This window comes from Podarcis muralis, chromosome 2, assembly GCF_964188315.1.
Source record: "Podarcis muralis chromosome 2, rPodMur119.hap1.1, whole genome shotgun sequence".
Classification (NCBI taxonomy): Eukaryota; Metazoa; Chordata; class Lepidosauria; order Squamata; family Lacertidae; genus Podarcis; species Podarcis muralis.
The window spans coordinates 55,568,509-55,590,301 of NC_135656.1; the positions used below are offsets into that span (position 1 = coordinate 55,568,509).

At 43.5% G+C, this 21,793-nt stretch overlaps 2 protein-coding genes across 6 annotated transcripts in view; one reads left to right on the forward strand and one right to left on the reverse strand.

Annotated features, from left to right (window-relative positions):
• SEPTIN8 (septin 8) overlaps window positions 1–1,699 on the forward strand; it is a 50,628-nt gene extending 48,929 nt beyond the window's left edge. Inside the window, exon 10 of the mRNA XM_028717976.2 lies at window positions 849–1,699. Coding sequence (XP_028573809.1) covers window positions 849–903 — 55 coding nt within the window. The 3' untranslated portion in view covers window positions 904–1,699. The remainder of the gene's footprint in view (window positions 1–848) is intronic.
• A 1,526-nt stretch (window positions 1,700–3,225) lies between these two features.
• CCNI2 (cyclin I family member 2) lies at window positions 3,226–21,050 on the reverse strand. Of its 5 annotated transcripts, none has more exons than XM_077924512.1 (8): window positions 20,452–21,034; window positions 17,670–17,684; window positions 15,825–15,981; window positions 15,052–15,186; window positions 14,077–14,151; window positions 11,597–11,737; window positions 10,065–10,295; window positions 3,226–8,382 (listed from the first exon to the last, which is right to left on the reverse strand). In XM_077924512.1, exons 3-8 carry the CDS (start codon window positions 15,936–15,938, stop codon window positions 7,975–7,977), a joined length of 1,104 nt encoding a protein of 367 aa, XP_077780638.1. In that variant the 5' UTR covers window positions 15,939–15,981; window positions 17,670–17,684; window positions 20,452–21,034; the 3' UTR covers window positions 3,226–7,974. The 5 variants fall into 5 exon arrangements, with proteins under 5 accessions (XP_077780638.1, XP_077780637.1, XP_077780639.1 ...); XM_077924511.1 differs by having other exon boundaries at window positions 17,670–17,726; XM_077924513.1 differs by lacking the exon at window positions 17,670–17,684 and having other exon boundaries at window positions 15,825–15,977.
• Window positions 21,051–21,793: the final 743 nt, after the last annotated feature.

A 21,793-nucleotide genomic window follows, 5' to 3' on the forward strand; every position in this document is an offset into this window, starting at 1 on the left:
GTTAGGCGAGGAGAAATAGATGAGCCAGTTGGCTTCTTTTGGACTCTCCTTATGCTATATTCCAACGAGTGACAAGAACTGGGGGAAGGGCAGATGAGCAATAAGCTTCGCAGGTTGAAACCAGATCATGGCCAAATGTGTCAGTCAAGGGTTCAACAGAGTTGCTCAAGGCTGCTTCCAGATTTGGGGGCAAAGTGCATTCTGATATCATGCTTATTATACTGATGAACCCCTCATGCTTTCTTGGCTGTGGCGGTGGTGACAGTAGCAGCAGCTGTTGCCATTTTAATTTCCCAGAGTGCCCGGTGCTGTATCGTGTTGGGAAATTAAAATGGAGGCTTACACACCTAGCTGCCTGATGGGGCCCTGTTGGAGTACTGACAGCCCAGAGGCTGATCTAGGATTCTGGGTGGCAATATTGATCCGCAAGCTTTATTCAGGTTCTTTAGTTGTATTTGCTGTCTGTCCTCTTCTTTCATTTTAAGTCTGTTTGAATCATTGAGAGCAGGTTACTTATGAAAGTATTTTTTTGCATTTGAAAGTTGCTAAGTGTGGGATGCAGTATGGCTTAGCTGTTGCTGTACTATCAAACTTCAATATACCTAGCTGCGTACACTTTTCTTTTATATTTTATCTGTCTAGAAGGATAGTGACTACATATCTCCCTTAAAAGTTCAGCAGAAGGGTTAAATAGCCTTCTTCTTTAAACAAGACGGTAGAAATTTCCATGCATATAACTGGACTTCTATATTTCCTTGAGTTGCAACCATGTGGTTTCATGCTATACACTTGATGTAACTGAGTGAACCTGCAAGCTAAACACTGATTCTCTCTTGTTCTTTCTGTAGCTTCTTTAGTCTTCCCAGTTCGCGCTCCATAACATCAGGAAGATATGTAAATTAGAAGATTTATTAAGGCCAAAACACCTCATGCAGAAGAAATTTAATTGGTGCTTCTACTTTTTTTTATGCTTGCAATGTATTGCACAGAAGAGATTCCAAAGCGAGAAGTGATTTGGACAACATTGCCTTGACCAGGTTTCTTGATTAAGTACAGTAGACCTCTGATAATACAACCATAAATTGTTAATTCCAGCTAAATGCATGGCATGCACTAAAACCAAAGAACTAATCTTCTTACATGATGGGTGAAAGAACCCCAAACAAAAGTTTTCCAGTGGCAGACTGAACACACTTGGCATGTGTTCAGCATGAAATAGATGCTGCTTTAAACTGCCGTTGTAAATGGGAGCTTGATATGTTTGTCTATAAATTTGGCTTTGGGTCTGTAAAGTAACAGTGTGTCCTAATTATGCTTCATAGACAAAAGTCCCACTCCTTATAACTTCCTTTTGTGGGACTAATAATAACAGCCCAATGTATTTCAGATTGGGGCTTAAAATACCAAATTTTAACTATCCCTAACCTTCCCGTGAAATTTTAGAATCTTTTAGCGCTAACTATTTTGCAGAGGTTTCCCCTATATAAAATGTATTGTCAAGGTATTTTCTATGGAAGGAAAGTCACTCACTAGTTTCCTAAAAGGTGCCTAATTTGATAGAGGGAGGCTCCTCCTTGACCCATTTTCTTCTCCCTCCTTACTTCTGTATTTACATCTGTTTATTGTTACAGGAAATGGCTGGAGTGCCCCCAATCTTTTCCTATCTGCAAATAATAAATTGAACTTGATTGTGAAACCATTTTAAAAGGACAACTGATTGGGGAGGGGAAGAGGAGCCAGGAAGCATGTGCAAAGGGATTGCCATAGTGGAACTGAGAGGGTTGTGTTGTTGCCCATGCTCTCCTTTTAGCAAACAGGGTTTATTTTGTAACACAAAGGCCTAAATTCCTGCCCTGTTCAGAGATAAGATCTAAAAAGACACCTAGGAAGCAAAATAATGTTAAACATTCCATTAACAAGCTGTTACTTGGCTATCTCATTGTGTTAAGACAGAAAGCTATGTGGATAGGGACCGATATGAGCTTTGGTGTATTTTGTAATTTATTTATATTTTTAGCAAAATAAGTGAAACCCATAAATAAAATCTACACGTATTGGAAAGGCAAAATGTGAGAACAATTGCTGTAAAGTTGGTGCCCTACAGTATTCCTAAAATGCAGCAGTTGGCTCAATTTTCTCCAAATTTAGCAGTTCTCTGGGGGGTCATTCGCAGCATGAACTGGCCACTCTTTCCCATTCTTCCTGACCACGGGTGGGAGTTCCCACCAGTAATTCCATAGAGAAATTCCTGTTAATGGCCAACAGCACCCAGTGTCTCAATAGCTGCTTACTTTCTTAATCTCAGCCACCTTTCTTGGTATCGCCCCGAAATGTCTGAGGGATGCAAGCTCTATGACTGTATAGCAACTGTTTCCAGAGTTCTCATGTCCCTGTGCCCTTAGATCTTGATGAGCACGAATTCAAGGGGAGATGTTGTTTTGTGTCGTGAGGGCTACGAGTAAGGCATCAGAAGATGAAGACAGCAGCTGCAGTGTTTTACAAATAAGAAACAGCCTGAATTCTGTTAGGCAGGTGACAGAAAGTGGTGTAAACATGGGGTGCCTAGCTCTGGTTGTTTCTCCCGGCGCAGCCTGGTGCTTCAAGAGGGTATTTTTGCAACACCCTACTGCTCATGCTGGCCAGGCAGGACAGGGGAACGTGTCTCTTTGCAGTGCCAGCTTCCAGTCTAGCAAGACCAAGAGGCCCAGATCAGGTCTGTTGCCCACACTTGACAGCAGCACTGTCCACACAGGATCCTGCACTCCCACCCTCAATGCTGCCAGAGATGCCACCCCACGTGCAGTTTTGGGAAGCACACTGGGTGCTCATTGACGGCTCCCCCAATGAACAGCAGAGCTCCTCAAGCCAGAGCCCCAATGTAGGGCCACCTCCACCCCATCTGAACAAGTTCCATAACGGCGGATCAGGGGCATGGGTTGCTCTCCCCATAGCTCAGTTGGTGGAGCACGAGACTCTTAATACCATGTGTTTGAGTCCCATGTTTGGCAAAAATAAATCCTCCATTGCATGGGGTAGGACTGGATGATCCTTGGGGTCCCTTCCAACTCTATGAATATACTGCATATATTCCTATTATATTCCCATTATTTAATACAGTAAATATAAACAATCAATAGAGTTCAGTACCATTGCCATTCTCTGATCAGACTGAAAGAAACTGCAGAGATGTGATTCCGGGAAAGAAGAAGAAAAACAGACACAATATTTCAAGTACATTTTTATATAACGAAAAGGGAGGGGTCACCCACATTAAAAACAAAAAAAAATGTTTTCCTATATTAAAAATATAAACAGTCAAGTCACAGTTTGTGATCAAAGAAAAGGACAGTGCTTTTGGTCCCATAAAGAGAAAAGACCAAGGACGTTTTGTTCCAAGCTTTCCCTGAATAACTAGACTAGAGAAACTCCAACCGATTTTGCAGTTTAACATGCTGCATAATTAAATTCCTCGGTTCTTAGCTTATTTCCTATGTATCAGCACCACTCCTATGCTGCCATGCTGGCAAGGTACTGCTTTGAGTTCTTAAGCACTAAGCATAACATTCACAGTTTGGAGGTTTTTTTGGTAGCTTTCATGTGCTTTCCTGACGTATTCCAACACTTGCTGCAATGTACACCTGCAGGTGTGTTTCAAGGCCTCTTCACACAACCACCAGGCATGTGGTTACCACAGGAAGAGTTTCTGAGAGTGAATGGAAGCATGCACACTGTGGCAGAAACAAGGACTGCTAACAGAATGCAGATTTTGTCTCTCAAGCAGCTGCAGTGTTCTACCCACATCCATCTGGCGATAGGTTGGGAACCAGAATATCACCTGTGGTTTTTCCATAGCTACTGTGTTCCACAGCACCTGTGCAAAAGATCCCTTATTCACATTTGATCTTCACATTGGTGTGACTTTTTGCTGAGTCTTTAAAAAGACTTTATGCATATATTGCACTATTGATCCTTCTGTCCCTTACCATTAGGTAGAGAGCACCTCAGTAAGCACAGTTTGGGGGACCATGAGCAGAGAGAGCAAAAATAGTCAACAATGAAGCTGACTGTGACATTTTTACTATGTGCGAAGGGGTATCATTTGGTGCCAAAGTGTGTATCTGGGGCCATCTTCACCCTCACGTCATTCTTTAAAGGTAGGCCCAATGCGGTTGCACAAACAGCTTTTAAGGATTTGGGGCTAAAACATTTAAGGGGTGTCCCTATTAATGTGTTTAACTTGAGAAACAGTTTTTCCAAAATGCTAAAGACAATTGGCATAAGCACATGCGATAAATGCACCTCTGCTGCAGCATTGACCTGGTGTGGGATTCTTGCTGTATAGTTATTTATTGATTGTTACACCAAGTGGGACCAGGGAGAGACTGCTCATCTAGCAATACTGGACCTGCAGTAAGTATCTGTACCTGTTCCCTTATCTCTCCTTTCAACTGCTTGCTGCAGACTAGAGCTGCCAATGTGACATTGATCTACAGTCTCCTTGTGGTATCCAATCACAACTGAACTATTTTTGCTCCACTGTACCCTTCAGTGTTATAGAATCTGAGCCTATTTCTGTGCACAGCTCAGCACTGTGCTATTGTACATCTTCCTGCTGAAACAAGGGTTTGAGCTTTCATAGACAGGGCTCTGTATGCTTTTTAACATTAAAGCAACATGCTCAAGTTAATATGAACGCCGCATCAAGAAAAGCTAAAATCTGTGAGACACTTGAAAATGAAGCGTTATCACGGCTTATTTTGCACAACTTCTGCTTTTGTGGGAGGGCAATAGGCGATCCAGCTGCCTGAAATCCTCCTCTGCATCACTAGAAAACCTGCTTAGCTTCCAAGGAAATCTGTGTTCAGATTCCCACTTAGACTTAGTGACTTTGGGTTGCAACATTCTCTCAGCCTAACCTATAGGATTGTCCCAAGTATAAAAACAGAAAGAACTATGTGGGCTGCTTTGAGCTCTCTGAAGGAAGCACAGGATACCTGATTTTATCATTAAAAGACAGGGAATATATCTGTATAAATAAAAATCCAATAGAACTTCGGGAGACGTACGCGGCAATCCTGGAAGTATTTTTCCAGGTTTCGCCGCATGCACAGAAGCAATCTGGTCTACCGCCGCACGTGCATGCACAGAAGCGGTCCCTCCAGTTGCAGAAACCTTGGGATCCGACTGGAGCTCCGAAACAGATCCCATCCGCAACTGGAGGTACCACTGTATTGTCTATACCAGTCCTGAACTACATGGCCCATCAAACCAAATGCAGATCACCAGAGATGGTGTCCCTCCACAACAACAACAATTTTAATTGCCTGCCAGCAACTATAATTGTAAGAGGAATGAGAACTACCGTATTTTTCACTCTATAGGACGCACTTTTTCCCCTCCAAAAATTAAGGGGAAATGTGTGCGCATCCTATAGAGCGAATGCAGGCTGCGCGGCTAAGCCCAAAGCCAGAACAGGGAGACGGAGCGCTGCGGAGCGCTCCGTCTCGCTCTTCTAGCTTGGGGTTAGCTGCACAAAGCCTCTGCAGTGCAGTGGGGTGAAGGCACCCCGTTGCCCTGCGGAGGCTACAAAGGCTGTCCCCGAAGCCAGAACCGCAAGACCGAGCGCTGCGGAGCGCTCCGTTTCACTGTTCTAGCTTGGGGATGGCTGCGCAAAGCCTCCGCAGGGCAGCGGGGTGCCTTCACCCCGCTGCCCTGCAGAGGCTACAAAGGCTGTCCCCGAAGCCTCAAGCCTTTGGAGCGCAGAGGGAACTCGTGCTGCACTCCAAAGGCTTTGGGTGAGTGAAAGGAACCCGAAGCCTTTGAAGCGCAGCGCGAGGTCCCGCTGCGCTCCAAAGGCTTCAGGGATCTTTGAGGCTGGCGGTGGGGGAAAGCAGCGCTTCCTCCCACCGCCAGCCCCACAAGCTCGGGGGGCAACGGCAAGGCTGTGTGCAGCCTTTGAGCTGTTCCCCGACCTGTTCTTTGGGGCTGGCGGTGGGGGAAAGCAGCGCTTCCCCCCGCCAGCCCCAAAGAGCAGGCCAAAAGGAACCTGAAGCCTCCGGAGCCCAGCGGGAACTCCCGCCATGCTCCAGAGGCTTTGGGTTGCCTTCACTGAAGCCTGGAGAACGAGAGGGGTCAGTGTGCACCGACCCCTCTTGCTCTCCAGGCTTCCAAGGTAGCCGCCTGAAGCCTCCCGAGCGCAGCGGTAATTCCTGCTGTGCTCCGGAGGCTTTGGGTGAATGCACCTTGAACGCACCTTGTTTTAGAGGGGGAGAACAAGAAAAAAAAATTTTTCCCTGTTCTCCCCCTCCTATGGTCCGGTGCGTCCTATAGAGCGAAAAATACGGTATGTGGTAAGCTACAATACATGGATGGGGGTAATATGTTCAACTGTGTCACAAGTTGTGTGGGCGTATTTTATGTCCTTTCATAGGGCTAGAATCATATTTTAATTTTTTTAATGAAAAAGATTCTGGGATGGTGAATTCTGCGCCATTCCACAGTTCTAAGGCATAACTGCGGAAGTGTGGCTACAGCATCCTTCTCCAATGCTATGTGCAGAAATGGTTGCCCCCCTTCCCATAGATATGATAAGAGTGCCAGATGTTGCTCATCCAACCTCCTTAGCAAGCATATTTCACCTGCATCAACACAGGCCTGCCCATTTCTTGCATTTAGGAATAAGGCACCAAGTACTGGAGGACTTCACAATTATCTACTCAGATGAACTTTGCATGATGCTTGCAGTATTCATTCAGAGCTGGATTGCATGACCAGATACAGGTATGCTTCAGCTGAGCATGACATTAGAAAATAAACCTAATACAGGATGGTGATGGTGTCTATACTAATGGTTAGCTCAGTTGAATTTGAGCTGTCAGCCCTGACAACTGGAAAGGGAAGCTTGCTCCATACATAATTTTAAAAATGAATCATTTTAAATGCTGCCCCTCTTCCCTTTTTGCGAAATGTGACCCTTGAATAACTTTCCTGCAATCTCTCCTCTAAGGACAACTTCCTATGAACTTGTCGAAAAGACCTCATGGCGAAGAAGCCAGAGACACAGTGTGAAGAAAAGTTCCAACGTTTTAAGAATTGTTCCATAGTCCAGTAGGGTTGAAATCTGATGAGCACTCCAGTTGTCTTTGATTTCAGAGTCAGTCAGCAGGGAGAAAAGTTTCAATTGTTCAGCAAGGGTAAACTCTTCTTGTAGCACAATTTCACTAAGGTTGAAGCCCAGCTCACACACCTTTATCCAAGTGGTGTGCTATTTTATCAACGCCTGGAAAATGTCTTCATGCCGGCCCCTATCTAAGCTTAGTCTGAGCCTAGCTGCATGTCATTCGTCTACTCATCCCTACAACTAATTTTCAGGACTCATTCACGGCTCAGTAATGATGTACAATGGGTTAGCTTGTGCAGGAGACCACAATTAGTGTCTGAATAAAAACAAACTATCCTACTGTGTACACAAAAGAATGAGGAACCTAGGAAGCTCCCACTCCTTCCTGGAATAAGGCTTGATCTGTATTTCTAAGCACAGCACATAGCCCAGTCTGCTGAATGCTGATCCCTGAAGTTGTGTATTTCAGCTGCTTGTAGATCAGGATTTTGTTTTTGTGTGTGTTTTTAGTTTTCAGTCTCTCTTAGAGTGTGGCCATATCAAAACAAAGGTAAGAGCTGTTTGACAGTGGAGCGGTCTCCCTTGGGAGGTTGAGGACTCTTTCCTTGGAGGTTTTTAAAGCAGAGGTTGGGTGGCCATCAGTCATGGATGCTTTGGCTGAGATTCCTGCATTCCCTTGTTGGGGTCCCTTCCAACTCTATGATTCTATGAAAAAAGGCATGGAGGGTTGCAGAAAGCATTTTAAAAGGTTGAGAGTTAAAGGTTTCAAAAATAGGCAGTGCTTCTTATTAACAGCTCTACTAACATCTGAAATAGCCTTTGGAACTAACTGGTCCCATGGTGCTACACAGAAATCAGTCCATTTGAGGAACAGGCTGTAATGGTGGACAAGTGCTGTTGCTTTCTTCTTGCCTCTGATCATCACTGCCACCCATACTGCTGGTCTGCCCAGCTTCTGGGATCTCATCTTCACTGTACAGGTATTTGAATCCATCATAGAATTCATCAGGCTGCATGTCATCTTCATGGGTTTTGGCTCTGAGAAGTATGAAAGCTGATGGGTTTGGCCAGCTCCCTCTGGCTCCTGAGTTAATCTGTGTTGTTTGCTTCACTGTGGAATAACAGCAAGGTAACCTTTTGTCCAAGTGAGTTTGGATGTTTTGGTTTGCAGGGTTGAATATATAAACAGTATTGGATGGTTGGAAGCCCAGGAGGTGCTGATCAACAAGCTCTTTGCAGTGGATGAATTGGGTGCTGTCGATCTGTAATGCAATATATAACACAACTATTTTTTTCTCAACTTCTGAAATTATTAGCTGTCATCAATTTTCAGTTCCAGTATCTCCAGCTGTACTAAACTAATGAAGTCAAAGTCTATTTCAGGGGATATGCATAACATGTACTAGTTTCCGTTGCATATGGCAAATGTGGAGTCTGTGTATATCCTGGCTGGGTTCAAACACAACAAAAAACTATAGTTTGTTTTGATGTCAGCCTAACACAAACCATGGCTTGTTTGCTGCTCACAGACCAGGATCTGAAGCTACAGTTTGAAGCTGGTTTTCAAACCATAGCTGCATTAACTGTGGCTTGCTGTTTCTGAATTCACAGGCCATTGACAAAAGCACAAAGAGCCATTGCTCTAAGCTGATGCACCACAGACTGAAGTGCACTTATGAAGCAAGTCCTGAGCAGATGGGAACACAAAAGCAGACAAGCTGCTCAAAACCACTGTTTGTCCAAACTATAGTGGAAGTTCAGCCATTGATTAATGCTGTGTTTGAACCCAGCACGTGACTTACTGCTGCACAGGAACCTACCAAATGGCATTGTGCCAGTGGAGAAAAAGGAGGGAAATCGTCACACAGTAACTCCACTCAGATCATTGAAATTTGACTCTTGCACAGAAATATCCCCTAATACTTACTATAGAGCTTGAAGGGGGCAGGGAAAAGTTGCTATGGCAGAAAAGCCAGAGTTACACCTGGTCTCTCCCCTAAAGATTAGTACGGTAGGACAAGGAACTGGAGAGCAAAGCAAGGCTCAACGTTCTATGCTGTACTGTTCCTCACCTACCCCAGGGTGGTTTTATAGTGCTTTCATTCAGAACACTTGGGACTACTCTGCCCCGCTTCTTCACAGCAGGATTGCATTGGTGCCTAGTGCCAAACCTAATTACTCTTGAATTCTCTAGGTCCTCATTTAGAGCTTGGCTTGGGGAACTGGAGATAATAATAATAATGATGATGATTTTATTATTTATATGCCACCCATTAGACTGGGTTGCCCCAGCCACTCTGGAACGAAGTATTAAAACTGCAAACGTTTTTTAAAAACCTACATGTACAGGGCTGGCTTCAGATGTCTTCTAAAAGTCAGATAGTTGTTTATTTCCTTGACATCTGGTGAGAGGGCATTCCACAAGGCAGGCACCACTACTGAGAAGGCCCTCTGCCTGGTTCCCTGTAACCTCACTTTTCGCAGTGAGGGAACCGCCAGAAGGCCCTTGGCGCTGGACCTCACTATCTGGGCTGAACGATAGGGGTAGAGATGCTCCTTCAGGTATAATGGGCCAACCAACATGAGGCCATGTGAGTTATTAAAGTTTGGGGTGTAACAAACTGTCAGAATGAGAACAGTGGTGATGCTCTATTGTTTAGAACAGAGCATCTCTGGAAAGCGTGACCCAAATTAAGCACAATGTCATGGCACCGCATAACCCAATAATGGGCTTGGAATGGCTGCCCTTCATCCGGACCCTAACTTTCATTACACTAACATGGAATTTTGCATCCAGCAGTGGAAAAAATGCATCCTAACAAAAGGCACCCCAGCACTCCTGAGAAGTACATGAAAAAACGTACATTAAATGGCTTTAAAGTATTTGTGAAGTTTTTCCATTTTTCAGTCTTTGTGCTGGCCTCAGAGGCAGTTTGACTCCTACCTGTGCTTTTTTTAGCAGATCAGTAATTACAGGAAACCAGTCAGGAGTCAGCCTCTCCAACTCTAAGGTGATGATCACCAAAGCCAATGTGGAGCCCTTAAACTGCAATACTTGGTGGCATGCCATACAGTGCTGTAGCTGCTTGGTCAAGAATGCGGCGTGGCGGGAAGGATTCCTCTGAGGCAGCCCATTTAGTAGATGGGGCCACTTGGACATCACCATGGCATGGAACTGGAGAGAAGAGAAAACATTTATATCACACACACACACACACATATATATATATTTAAGCACACACGCACATTTATTTATATTTATTTATATATATACGTATATATATAAAAAAAACAGAACTGAGGTCAACTGTGAACTTTGTACGTTTTCATATGTCATTGACCAGAAGTGCAAACTAATCCTTATTCATGGCAGGAAACCTCTTACAAAGTTTTGTTATTATTTTTTTTGTCCTGCTGTTACCATTTGTGTCGTATTTGCCAAATATTGAAATGTTGAAGCTTCTACTGAATGTAACTTAATTCTGAATTCGTTGCATTGTTCGCAATTGTCAATTCAGAAGGTTTTGACTTCTCGTTTGTAAAACTGAGTAACGGTGATAATTCAAGCCAGCAAACAGGAGAGAGAGAGAGAGAACAACTGATGATGCTTGGAAGCAGAACTAATACAATCTCATCATCCTGGTTCTGATCAGACATTCCCCCCCAAACAATCCTGATGCCAGGATGACCCAGGAATCCACCCTTTGCTATATAGCAGGGATGGGGACTCTGCAGCTCTCCGGATACTGCTGGACTGTAACTCCTGTCACTTCTGACCACTGGCCAGGCTGGATGGGGTTGATGGGAGCTGGGGTCCAGCCACATTAAGAGAGTCACAGGTCACCCACCCATGCTGTGAAGAGATGAACTCTGAGAGACATTATCACACGACTTTTGCCTTACTATAGCACATGGTAACTTCTTAACGGGGAGTTTTCTTCCGGAAAACGTTTAGCAAATAAGATGTGACTTAAGTGCCAGATCAGAATGATCTAATTTGCCTAAAAATGAGGGTCAAATGTTTTTATGCAGGGTGAGGAGTAAAGAAAAGCTGATCTGAGATGCCCCATTTGTGAAATGTAGCAAAAACTCTGAAAGCTTTTTATGTACAGTATTGAGAGTGCAGATAGTTAGAAATATTTTTGCAGTGTATATTTAAAACAAACGGAACAAATCTCTAGTGGTACAGTATGAGCTCTTTTTAAAAGTCAATTATTAGTTGTCCTTTCAAAATGGGAGTCTACATTGTTTGTAAATCAAACTTATGGAATAGTTGGGTGTTCAAATGGAATTTCAGTATCTTGAACAGTAATTCACTTCAAAAGATTTGCAGATAGTTAAGAATGAGTGGTCTGCGAGGCTAACTAGAAGGGAATGTATGCGCACCATTGCTGTTTTCTAGTCTTATTTGGTAAAAACAACAACCCTAGTTTAGCCTTTTGCAAAAAAGAAAAAGAAAACATGTCTAGTGCTTACAATGTTTAAGAAATCGATTGATGTTGCTGTGTAAAGATCCCAGTGAAGTTTATTGAGTATAATTCTTTCCATTCTCACAATCTCAGCTGGAGAACATTTACAACCACTCTGCACTGCAAGCTTCTTTACCGATGGTATTATCTGTTTTAAAACAAAAGGAAAAATAATAATAATAATAAAAGAAGCCCAAATTCCTATGAAATTTTGTATGGTGTGGTGTGTGTGCCCTACTATCACATAAATGAAATGCAGCCTACTCAACTATCCTCTTTGGGGTAAAAACCAAGAGGTCCTTGAAATAATCCCAATATTCTCAGATTTTAATAAAAGTAATTCCCCACCCTTGTGAATTCCCTTATGTATGTGTAAGACTAATTCCACTGGTCATGCGTCTTGAGGATGTATGGAAACAACTTGCCTTCAACTTTTTTCGTGTTCTGAAACAATGGCTGGATTCTTCGAGGTTTTTCCCTCTTGCGATTTGGCTATCTTTATTGCATATTCATCTTAACTTCTAGAGTACTAACCTTAAAGCCAGAGAGGGGGACTTCTGCAGGCCAAGGGCCACATTGATCCACGGTCAACTCTCTGAGGTCCACATGTCAAAGTAGGTGAGGATGAAGTGTACAGTGAATGTGCCCCCACTTTTTAAAAAGGACCATGCTTGGGGTGGGGTGGGGGTGTCTTGAGCAAGTCACACAAAAAACTTTCGACACTCCAGAATCACAGTAGGAGACCTGCCTGAGTAATCAGTAATTTTATAATATGTATAAATACGTAAATATAAGGGCTTGGGGTTGTTAATGAACATATTTTTGAAGGATATTGGGAGGCACAAAAACACTTTGGTATTACAGTAGAGTATCCATTCTGTTAAAAAAAATGGTTTTTTTAATTTCCTTTTGGGTTTTTTAAAAAAGGACAAGTTTTGGGGTGGGGAGGGCAAAAATACCTCTTGGGGCCTGTGGGTAACAGATTAACCATCCCTGGATTAAAGTTAAGTTTGTGACATCAACTCTAAAACATACACTGAATGAAGGCCTGGCTAAAGTCCATTATGGACATTTCTGAGGAAGTTTACTCCTGAGCTTTAAATGTCAGAACTTGTTCAATAGCAGAGGCCTAATTGTATTCTAGCTTCTACAGGGACTTTGTACACATAGCATAAAATCAGGCCACTAGTACACAGTTTTTCAATGATTCTTTGAGAAAGGAAACAATTATTATTTAGAGCCTGTTTAACTAAACAACAGAATTTATAAGAACTTGATGACACAATCGACAATCTAGTGCTCAAAGCAGAGTTCAGGATTCTTCAGCATATCCAATGCAGAAATGCCACTTAATTTATTTATGCAATGTATTTATATCCCACCTACTCTCAAGTCAGGATCCAAGGTGGCTTCCAACATTTTAAAAGCTTCATTATAAAATACAGAGCAATAAAAATGAACTAGCTAAAAAGAATAATCAAAATTCATCACAAGACATTAAAAACCAGCAAGGGCTGGTTTTTGCATCAAGGGCTCTGCCACACTTCTGTATGCCCCATGCCCCATGCCTAGAAAGTACAGGTCCAAGCAGTTTTCTGTTTGCTCCACAATTTCTAAGCATGGGTCCTTTGCCCTGCTGCTTTCCCCTGGAAAACCCGCTATTTAGTGACAAATTGGACCAAACCAGATTGCCATGTGTTCCAATTTTAAGATCAGGTTTTCCTTGAGTAAGCAGTGAGGCAAACAGAGACAAGCACTTTGAAAACTAAGGCCTGTCTGAATAGGAAGGTCTCAGCTTGACTGTAGAAGGATAACAAAGAAGGAGCCAATCTAACCTCTCTTGGGAGCGAATTCCACAAAACAGGTGCCGTCACAAAAAAGGCTCTGTCTCATGTCACCACCAACCACATTTCTGATGTTGATGGGACTAAGGGAAGGTGCTCATTTTAGCACCTGAGCAGGTTTCTACAGGGAAATGCAATCTTTCAGGTAGTGTGGACCCAAGCCTTCAATTGCAACTTGGTGCACTGTTTGCAAGCTTGTCCAGGATACCATGTGGTCATCGAAGCATGGATCAGTATGATTGCATCAGCAACCACCACGCATTAATAGATGCAACATAGCAACGAGACAGGCAACTGAAAAACGGAAAGTGTATGATCCAAGCAGACTAAGGCAAGTCTGAGAGTGACTTACCTAGATGTTCTACAGTAGTTTTGCTGCCAAACATCCAACAATGTCACTGTAACCTTTACACACCTGATACACTGAAATAAGCATTCATAATGGGTTTAAAACTGACAGGTAGCCTATTGGGACAGACAGGCTCCCTCGGACACAGGTTGCCCATAAACTTTCACAGTGGCTTGAGCCATTCCAACTACACACATCCATAAAAAAGGGTGTGTGTCTGTGAAGATCCTGTACATGTCACTTTAATGGAAGACAAATCCTTCTCTTAGGTTGCCACGTTTAAAACATACGCACCTCATCTTCTTCATTGATTTTTGCTGCAAGAACCAAGCAAGCTGTTGCAATACATTGGAGATATTTTAACTGTGCCTGAAAGAGAAGAGTAGTAGTTTAAAGAAAAAGAAAAAGAATGGAGGAAAAATACCCAACTGGGAAAATAACTATTGAAAACTATCTATCTATCTATCTATCTATCTATCTATCTATCTATCTATCTATACACACACACACACACACACACACACACTCTCATGCTTCTGAGTTGCCTCACTGTGGTGCACCAAGCAGTAAGAGGAGTCTATCTGAGTAACTGGAACATGGCAATTTAGCAGCGGTACTCTTCAAAGCTATACAATGATACCTCGTTTTGAGTCCGCCCTGTTTAAGGTCCATTTTGTCCAATGTCTGCGGCAAACTCGGAGCGGGTTACTTCCAGGTTTGCCGCTGCGCAGAAGCGCTAAATCATGCTTCGCGCATGCTCAGAGCATAGCTTTGTCGAGCATCCTTTTCGTCAAGCATCTGGGGCTCTGGAATGGATCCCGGACGCAAAAGGAGGTACGACTGTATATGGTTTATGATGGAATCACTTCAAGTAATTAATACAAGACAGAAAGGGCCTGGCATGAAATGTTTAACAGCCACTGCTTTTTTAAATATCAGAATTAGGACAGGGAAGCGAGATCAATGTTATTCACGCAGAATGTACCTATTCCGTATATTCCCTTTGTTTTCATTTTAATCAAAGCACTTGGATGTGTTTCAGCCCTACCTCATGCTAACACTGATGGAGAAGCTCGGGTCACACTTGGAGCTGTGGTATACAAACAGCTTACAATTTAAGGCAGGCTTCATGGGGTACCAATAGGACTGCACTGCACATCTGGATCCAACTCTCTAATATTAGATGAGTGCATGCTGCAGCCCCAGCAAAATCCCCATTATTTTTTCCATTGATAATAAAAGGAATAGAGTGAGGTTGAAGCTCTTTACCTTCACTGATGCCAACAACCGGTTAAAAAAGCTGACAGCCAGAGCAAACGTTTCGGAGCAAAACTGGAAGAGCGAATTCGATTCCCTGATCCACAAAACAGCTTTCTCATAATAAAATGGAGATATGTCTGTGCCCTAAAATGGAATAATGGGGTTGGTTAAAACAAACACAATAATTTGGGATCTGCTGAAGTTTAAAGAACATAACTGAGAGCGAGGCTAGAAATATATTCCAAAAATTTTTAGGCACACATAACAGAGATTTTGCTCTAGCTTCTCATTGCTCACTGTAATCAGGATTGGTTATTAATGTCTAGATGGAAGAGTTTTTGTTAAAGACGAACAGTCTCTTACCCAAGTGTAAGAGGATGGTTCACAGGTGCAACTACTGAACATGAGAACAGAGCTCTTTGTTTTTACCCAGGCTCAGTCTTTTTACTTGTTTGGAAGGATTCTGTTGCTAAGTAAAAATCACTAAATGTATCCCAGGCTACAAAATGCCCATCTGTATAATACAAAGTGCATGGTGGTAGACTGTATGGGTGCATATGATGGGACTGGTTCCCTACCCACTAGAGCAAACCAATTTATATTCATTTTATATGAAGGAATTATAATCAATTTTTGAGGAACTCTTCTTTATCTCCCTACCCCGCTCAAACTGACTAAATAAGGTTGCCAATCTAAGGAAATTACTGGTCAAAGGTTGAAAAATGCATGCCATGTGGCTCTCCAACTTCATGAATCACAGTCCCTTTCTATGAAGAGCATACCTTCAGTGTGAAACCATGGAAGACTGGCACCTTCCAAGTCTCTGTCTCTCTTGCTAGAGCATGCTCCATTGCCAAGGCAAGTTTCTGGCTCTCCGGAGGTCCTGTGCACTTCATAGCGGTTACTGAATAGACCGGCTTCCTAGTGAGGAACCACTACCTTACAACCAGAAAACAAAATAGAACTATTACTATTATTTCTTACAGAACTACAGTCTAATGTGTAAATGGGTCTGCACATAGACTATATAAGTTGAGGCTATAAAACCATTTTGCCATGTACCTGTACATTGCAGGTATGTTTTGATGACCAAACTCTTGGCAGGCAGAAAATATTATCTAGACAGGTCACTATATCTACTAGACATGGTGACTAATAATTCTGGCTAGTTCTAACCTCAAATGCAATGTGTCATGATTAAGCAACTGAACAGAAGGCTACTCTTTTGTTTATTGTTTTAATCACCTTCTCTTCTGGCTTCTTTTTTTAACCTTCTTTTTTCATGCTTCCTGGATGGAGCCTATCCTTGGTGGGGACCAAAGAATGTGATACACCCACTATAAGGAAGGCACTTTAAATTACTTCGCATGAAACTATTTCCAGGTGTCGAGCTGTGTGCATTTAGCAGCTCACACTCCAAAATGGACCATTTCCTCTATGTGTCAACACAAAGCCTCTCCCACAAATAGGGGTGGTGACATGGAGAGAAGTGCTCTGTTCACACAGGGAGCTGTGGCAGACAGAGAGCTCGCCATTTAAAGCAGCATTCATGGGGTACCAATCATAATGTCTACTGGCTCAGGCACACAGGGAAACACAGCCAACTAACACCCTTTCCCCCCATTGCACGTGGAGAACTGCAAATCTCTTCTTTGGTTAGGGAGACCCACGACTTATGTATTCTACAATTTATATCTTGCACCTTCAACACTAGCATGATCCCAGAGCGGATTACAGAAATGTAATAAAAGCGATAAATAAGGCAATACTTAAAACAGAAAAAGCATACAAAAACTAAAAGTGGACTCATTTTGTGAGCCCTTGCCATAGAAGCAAAGACATTTGTTCTTAAAACAAACAAACAAAAACCCTGAGCAAACTAAATCTTTAGAGAATGGTTTTAGGATTATGTATATAAAGCACTACAGAAGGAAATTAATTCTCATGGGTGTGAACAAAAAGTGCCTGTGAACTTGTGCTTCTCTATAACCTTGATTTCAGTACATTTGTTTTTACATGTGCACACACATATAAGCTGACATGCATTCCCATGGCCAACCACACCCCAGTCTTGCATGTGAATTTGATAACTGGCCAGAATGGTAAACATGGTTCAATGCAAATGTCTGACATCTCAGAAAAGTGACATCTCAGAATGAATGGCATGGTGCTAATCAAGATTGGACAATACATTTGAATGACACATGTCTGGCACACACGAAATTATGGATGTACATTCAAACTTGCAAAGAACAAAAAAACGAAATGATGACAAAGGAAGCTAAGTGTACAAAATCATGTTGGATGTCTCACTCAAAGTGATCTAGTAGCTGTCCTGGATGGGTGAGAAGTGTGTTTAATTATCTGATCATGCTACATCTTCTGGGATTTTTTTCTCCTTCCCTTGTGAAATTCTAATGTACACACGCAGGGGGCACCTTTTCCTATTAAATTCTAAACCAACAAGATCCTTCACACAGCAGGATAATGAGAGATCAGATGATGTCGCACATGTCAGGACTCCCCTCAAAACAACAGCTCTGCAACTTTTTGTCTAGACGGATGAAAATGGATAAACAAGCAGTGATTACGTCACACACAGAGTCACATGCCCTATGGCACCCTACCTGACTATGCAAGTTCTGGATCAGGAGACAACAGAGACAAGGTATGTTTCCTCTTCCCTTGAAAGATAGAAGAGGAAAGGGCTGGTGAGGGTGTCCACAGGAGAAAGGCCTGCGGACAGCTAAAGCAATGGGATGAAGCATTATGAATGGCACAGACTCATATGAGAATGGACTGGAGTCCATTTGCACAACACTGCATTTACAGTGCCAGAGGATCCATGTGACTATTTGATTGAGGTGTGACTAGAAATTGTGTTAACTCATACAGAGGTTGTTGGGCTCCTGACCAGGCTTCTAAACAATTGAGAGCTTTCAATTTTCCAGTTAGAACCCCCCTTCAGACCTTCATGCCAAATGCACTAAAGCAAGGGATGGAATGGGATGGGATGGAGTTGCTCACGTGCCCATCCCTTCAACCCTTCAATAATTGTGCAACAGGATTTTCCGCTCTCTCCTCATGTACCCCCAACTTTTTGGACAAGATTTGGGGACAGTGCATGGCACACATATGGGGCATGGAGGAATTACTACATTGCATATCTGGAAATCATACTGCTTGCACAACCGTTTTGTTGACTGTCACCAAAATGAGTTCTAATAATTGTTAGGGCTTAAGCCCTGTTCATGTGAAAACAAACAACCCTGCATTTTTGCCCAAGGGGTATTTTATATGCATTTCTCTTCACTGGATTACATGCAGGCTCAAACTGTGGATGGAGCAGGGGCACAAATGCAATCACTAGTGTGGGGCAGGAAATTTTATAGTGCTTCATTCACTTTCTAAGCCACTCTAATTGGCATTGGTAAGTTTTCGGGGGGGGGGTCCCTATAATCACAGACAAGCCCCATCCCCAACACCTCTGTCTTCATGTATTTAGTGTGAACACCTGTAGTGAATTTGTAATCATGTTCATTTGAACACACTTATAAATCCTCCCACATCCTCCCAGTTGAGAGGTTCCAAGAGTTCAACAGAACATGCTTAGAAACCCTATTCAGAACTTCACACTGGGGACAAGGCTTGCATCGGCCCCCATTCACATTTTGAGCCCTTCAGTGTTCAGCTGAATGCCTGAACATGGCTTAAATTGCCAGGTTTTGTACTGCACCTCTCTCCTACTGTACAATCAGTCTCTGAATAGAAATCTGTGTTTCTGGAACACTGAGGTGCTGGGGTTAAACACACTGCATGAAACTGGACCCAAAATTAATAAACAAAGGACTAGCCCAATACCACAGGTCCAAGATGTTGCAGGGAGCAGAGGTTGTTGCAGCTGTTGAAAAACATTGTTCAAATGCTGATGTATGCAGACTGCTACATAAAGTACAAAAAAGTCCACAGTAGCTTCTACAGAATCCTAAGTTTAGCAACAAATCAGAAGCACTCAAAGATTTGTTACCACCCTCAAATTTGTTACTCAAAAATTAGGTTAGAGCACGGTTGTCCCAGCCTCCTCAGCTTGAAGAATTAATGGCTGCCCTTTTCGCCACTACATGTGGGGATGCACAGGGCATAATATCATGGAGTGGTTTGCTAAGCAGGCTATGAAAGTCTTGCAACTGATCCTAGATGCTAACAGATCATAAGCTGTGCCTAGGATCAGAAACCTCCAGGTGAGGAACCTTTTTCCTTCTTAAGGCTGCATTTCCTCATGGGCAACTTTTCAGGGTCTGCAGCCAGTTGTGGGCAAGGCCAAAGGCAAAGGTGTATGTGGTCAGAGGTGAAAGTTGGGTGGAGCAATACTATTACATTTTTATAGTAGTCTACCTTTCAGCCATGCAAAGTCTGATGTTCCTACATGCATATCTCTGCATCCAAGCAAGGAGCTCAAGGATACAGTCCAGCCAACAAAAAGCATGTGAGGGAAGAGTGAAAAAAATGACAGTGAGGGGTGTGGCCTGGGGAGAGGAGGTGTGGCTATCCCTTTAAGTAACCACAGCTAAATTTGACCAGAAAAATAACACAATTGAAAACCCTCTTCCCTCACCAAGAGAGGCTCCCCTGACACCTTCTTTTATGTTGTTTGCATAATAGGAAAAAAACCTTTTAAAATAACTTCCCCAAACTTTCTAATCCTCTGCAAAATTATTTTAATGCTGTTTTGTGCTTTGTTTTGCCAACCAATTTTATGCCGCTGTTTTCGATGGTGATGTTTTAATGTGTACCCCCCTCCTAGATTTATTGTAAACTTAATTTCATTTAAGCTGGCGGGTGACTTCGTTGAAGGGTAAGGAATGAATATCCTCAAGAGATAATCCCATCTGAGTGCGCCACTGCAAAAAGTTTGCACTTCTCATAATTTAGAAGCCTTTGTTTACAAACACGGATGCGTTTCGTTTCCTAAATAAAAGGAAGGCCACAAACTGTGGTTCTCCTCCATGTAGCACTGACATCGGGCACATCCTGTCTAAAACCTCAAAAAAAAACCCAGCCTTATACAACAGGGAGAGAAGAGACAGGAAAACAAAAAAGGCAGGAGGAAAACAGACGGCTGATAACCACACGACTGGCCTCCTTCCGTTTTCACGGAAGGAAACAAAACAGACGACGCTCGGATCACATGACTGGCTGGCACTTTAAAACAAAACACACACAAAAGTGCCCAGCTTTTGGAAAGCAAAACTCCAGGCGAACGAAAGTCAAGGGAAGAGATCGACATGGCTAGAGGCGCCTACCAGAGTGCCAGCCCCAGATCGGGACTTGGGGGGGGGGGGCACACTTGTCGGTCTCCAGAGAACGAGCCTCTTTCTTCCCCTCCCTTCTGGTCCGATGGGCTCTTACCTCTCTGCCCGGGGCTCTGCCCTTGGCGCTGGGGGCGCTCCTCTCATGCTGTTCGGCTCCGCGTCGCAAGCAAAGGCTCGATCCGATGGGAAGAGGAGGAGGACGAGACGCCTCCTCCGATCATAGTTGCGGCTGGTGAAGTTAATGGGCCCTGCTAAGTTCCAGAAGTCCGGGTGGAAGGAGCAGCGTCCTCCTGCTTCTAAACCCAGGGTGGAAAATAATAATACAATAATAATAAAGTAGCTTTAAAATATCTTTGCTGGCTCGCCGATGCGCCGTTTGCAAGGTTCCCCTCTCCGAAAGCGCAACAAAACGGCTGGGAGAGTCTTTGTGGGCGGATTCAAACCGCGGCAGGCTCCGCCTCTGGGCTTGGGGGTTGCTCACAGCGACAGCGCCTTTCCCCCGGATGGGTCTTGTGGGGGGTGGATGGGGCGAACTGGCTCAGGACGTGACGCCGTGCATGAACCTCCAAGGTGGGGGGCGGGTGGGGATCACTGGGCCAGGCGGATTCAACCCGCGTGCGCCTCCTGGCTGACTCTGGAGCAGGATCACCAGCAACAGCAGAGCGTCGATTCCTCTCCTGCCCCAGCCTCCTGGGGGATCGCTGGCCCGCCCCCAACAGTAACAATATGGCCTTTGTTTGGACTGTTCTTGGAAGAGAAAACTCCCGGTGATCTCTCCTCTAGGAAGAAGGGGAAAAAGGCAAGCAGTCTGGCAAATTCTTCTCCCTCTCTCATGAGACTAGAACTCAGGGCTAAGCAAAAGGACCATGAACAAAAGTACTTCTTTACAGAGGGAATTTGTTCCCCACAAAATCCACCAACTTGGAGGGTTTTAAAAGAAGATAAGTTCATGGAGGGCAATGGCGATGTTCTACCTCCCCTGGTGGAGGCAGAGTGCCTCTGGATGTTAGTTGCTGGGAACCTCAAGTGGGGAAAGCACTCTTGTGCTGGGGTCCTTATTGCAGGCTTCTCTGGGGCATCTGGACTGACCCTTGTGAGAACAGGGTGCTAAACTAGATGGGCCTTCGGCCTGATTTAGCAGGACACTTCCTAGGTTCTTAAGCAAATCACTATGAAAATTCATCGGAATGGCATACTTGCCCAAGCCCAAGACTGAGTTCTTATTCATACTGCAATTCTGGTGGCGAGATAGGAATCCTTTCTATAGGCAAAACAATTAAATGTATAGTGTAGATGGGGTCTACTATTGTGTCAATAACAAAAAAGTTCATACTTTTTTGGGGGGGGTGTCCCCAAAGTCTTCCCAGAAAAATCATCAAATCATATATAAAGAAAATGCAAATCTTGAGAAAATTTGGTAGATTTCATTTTAAAGGGTG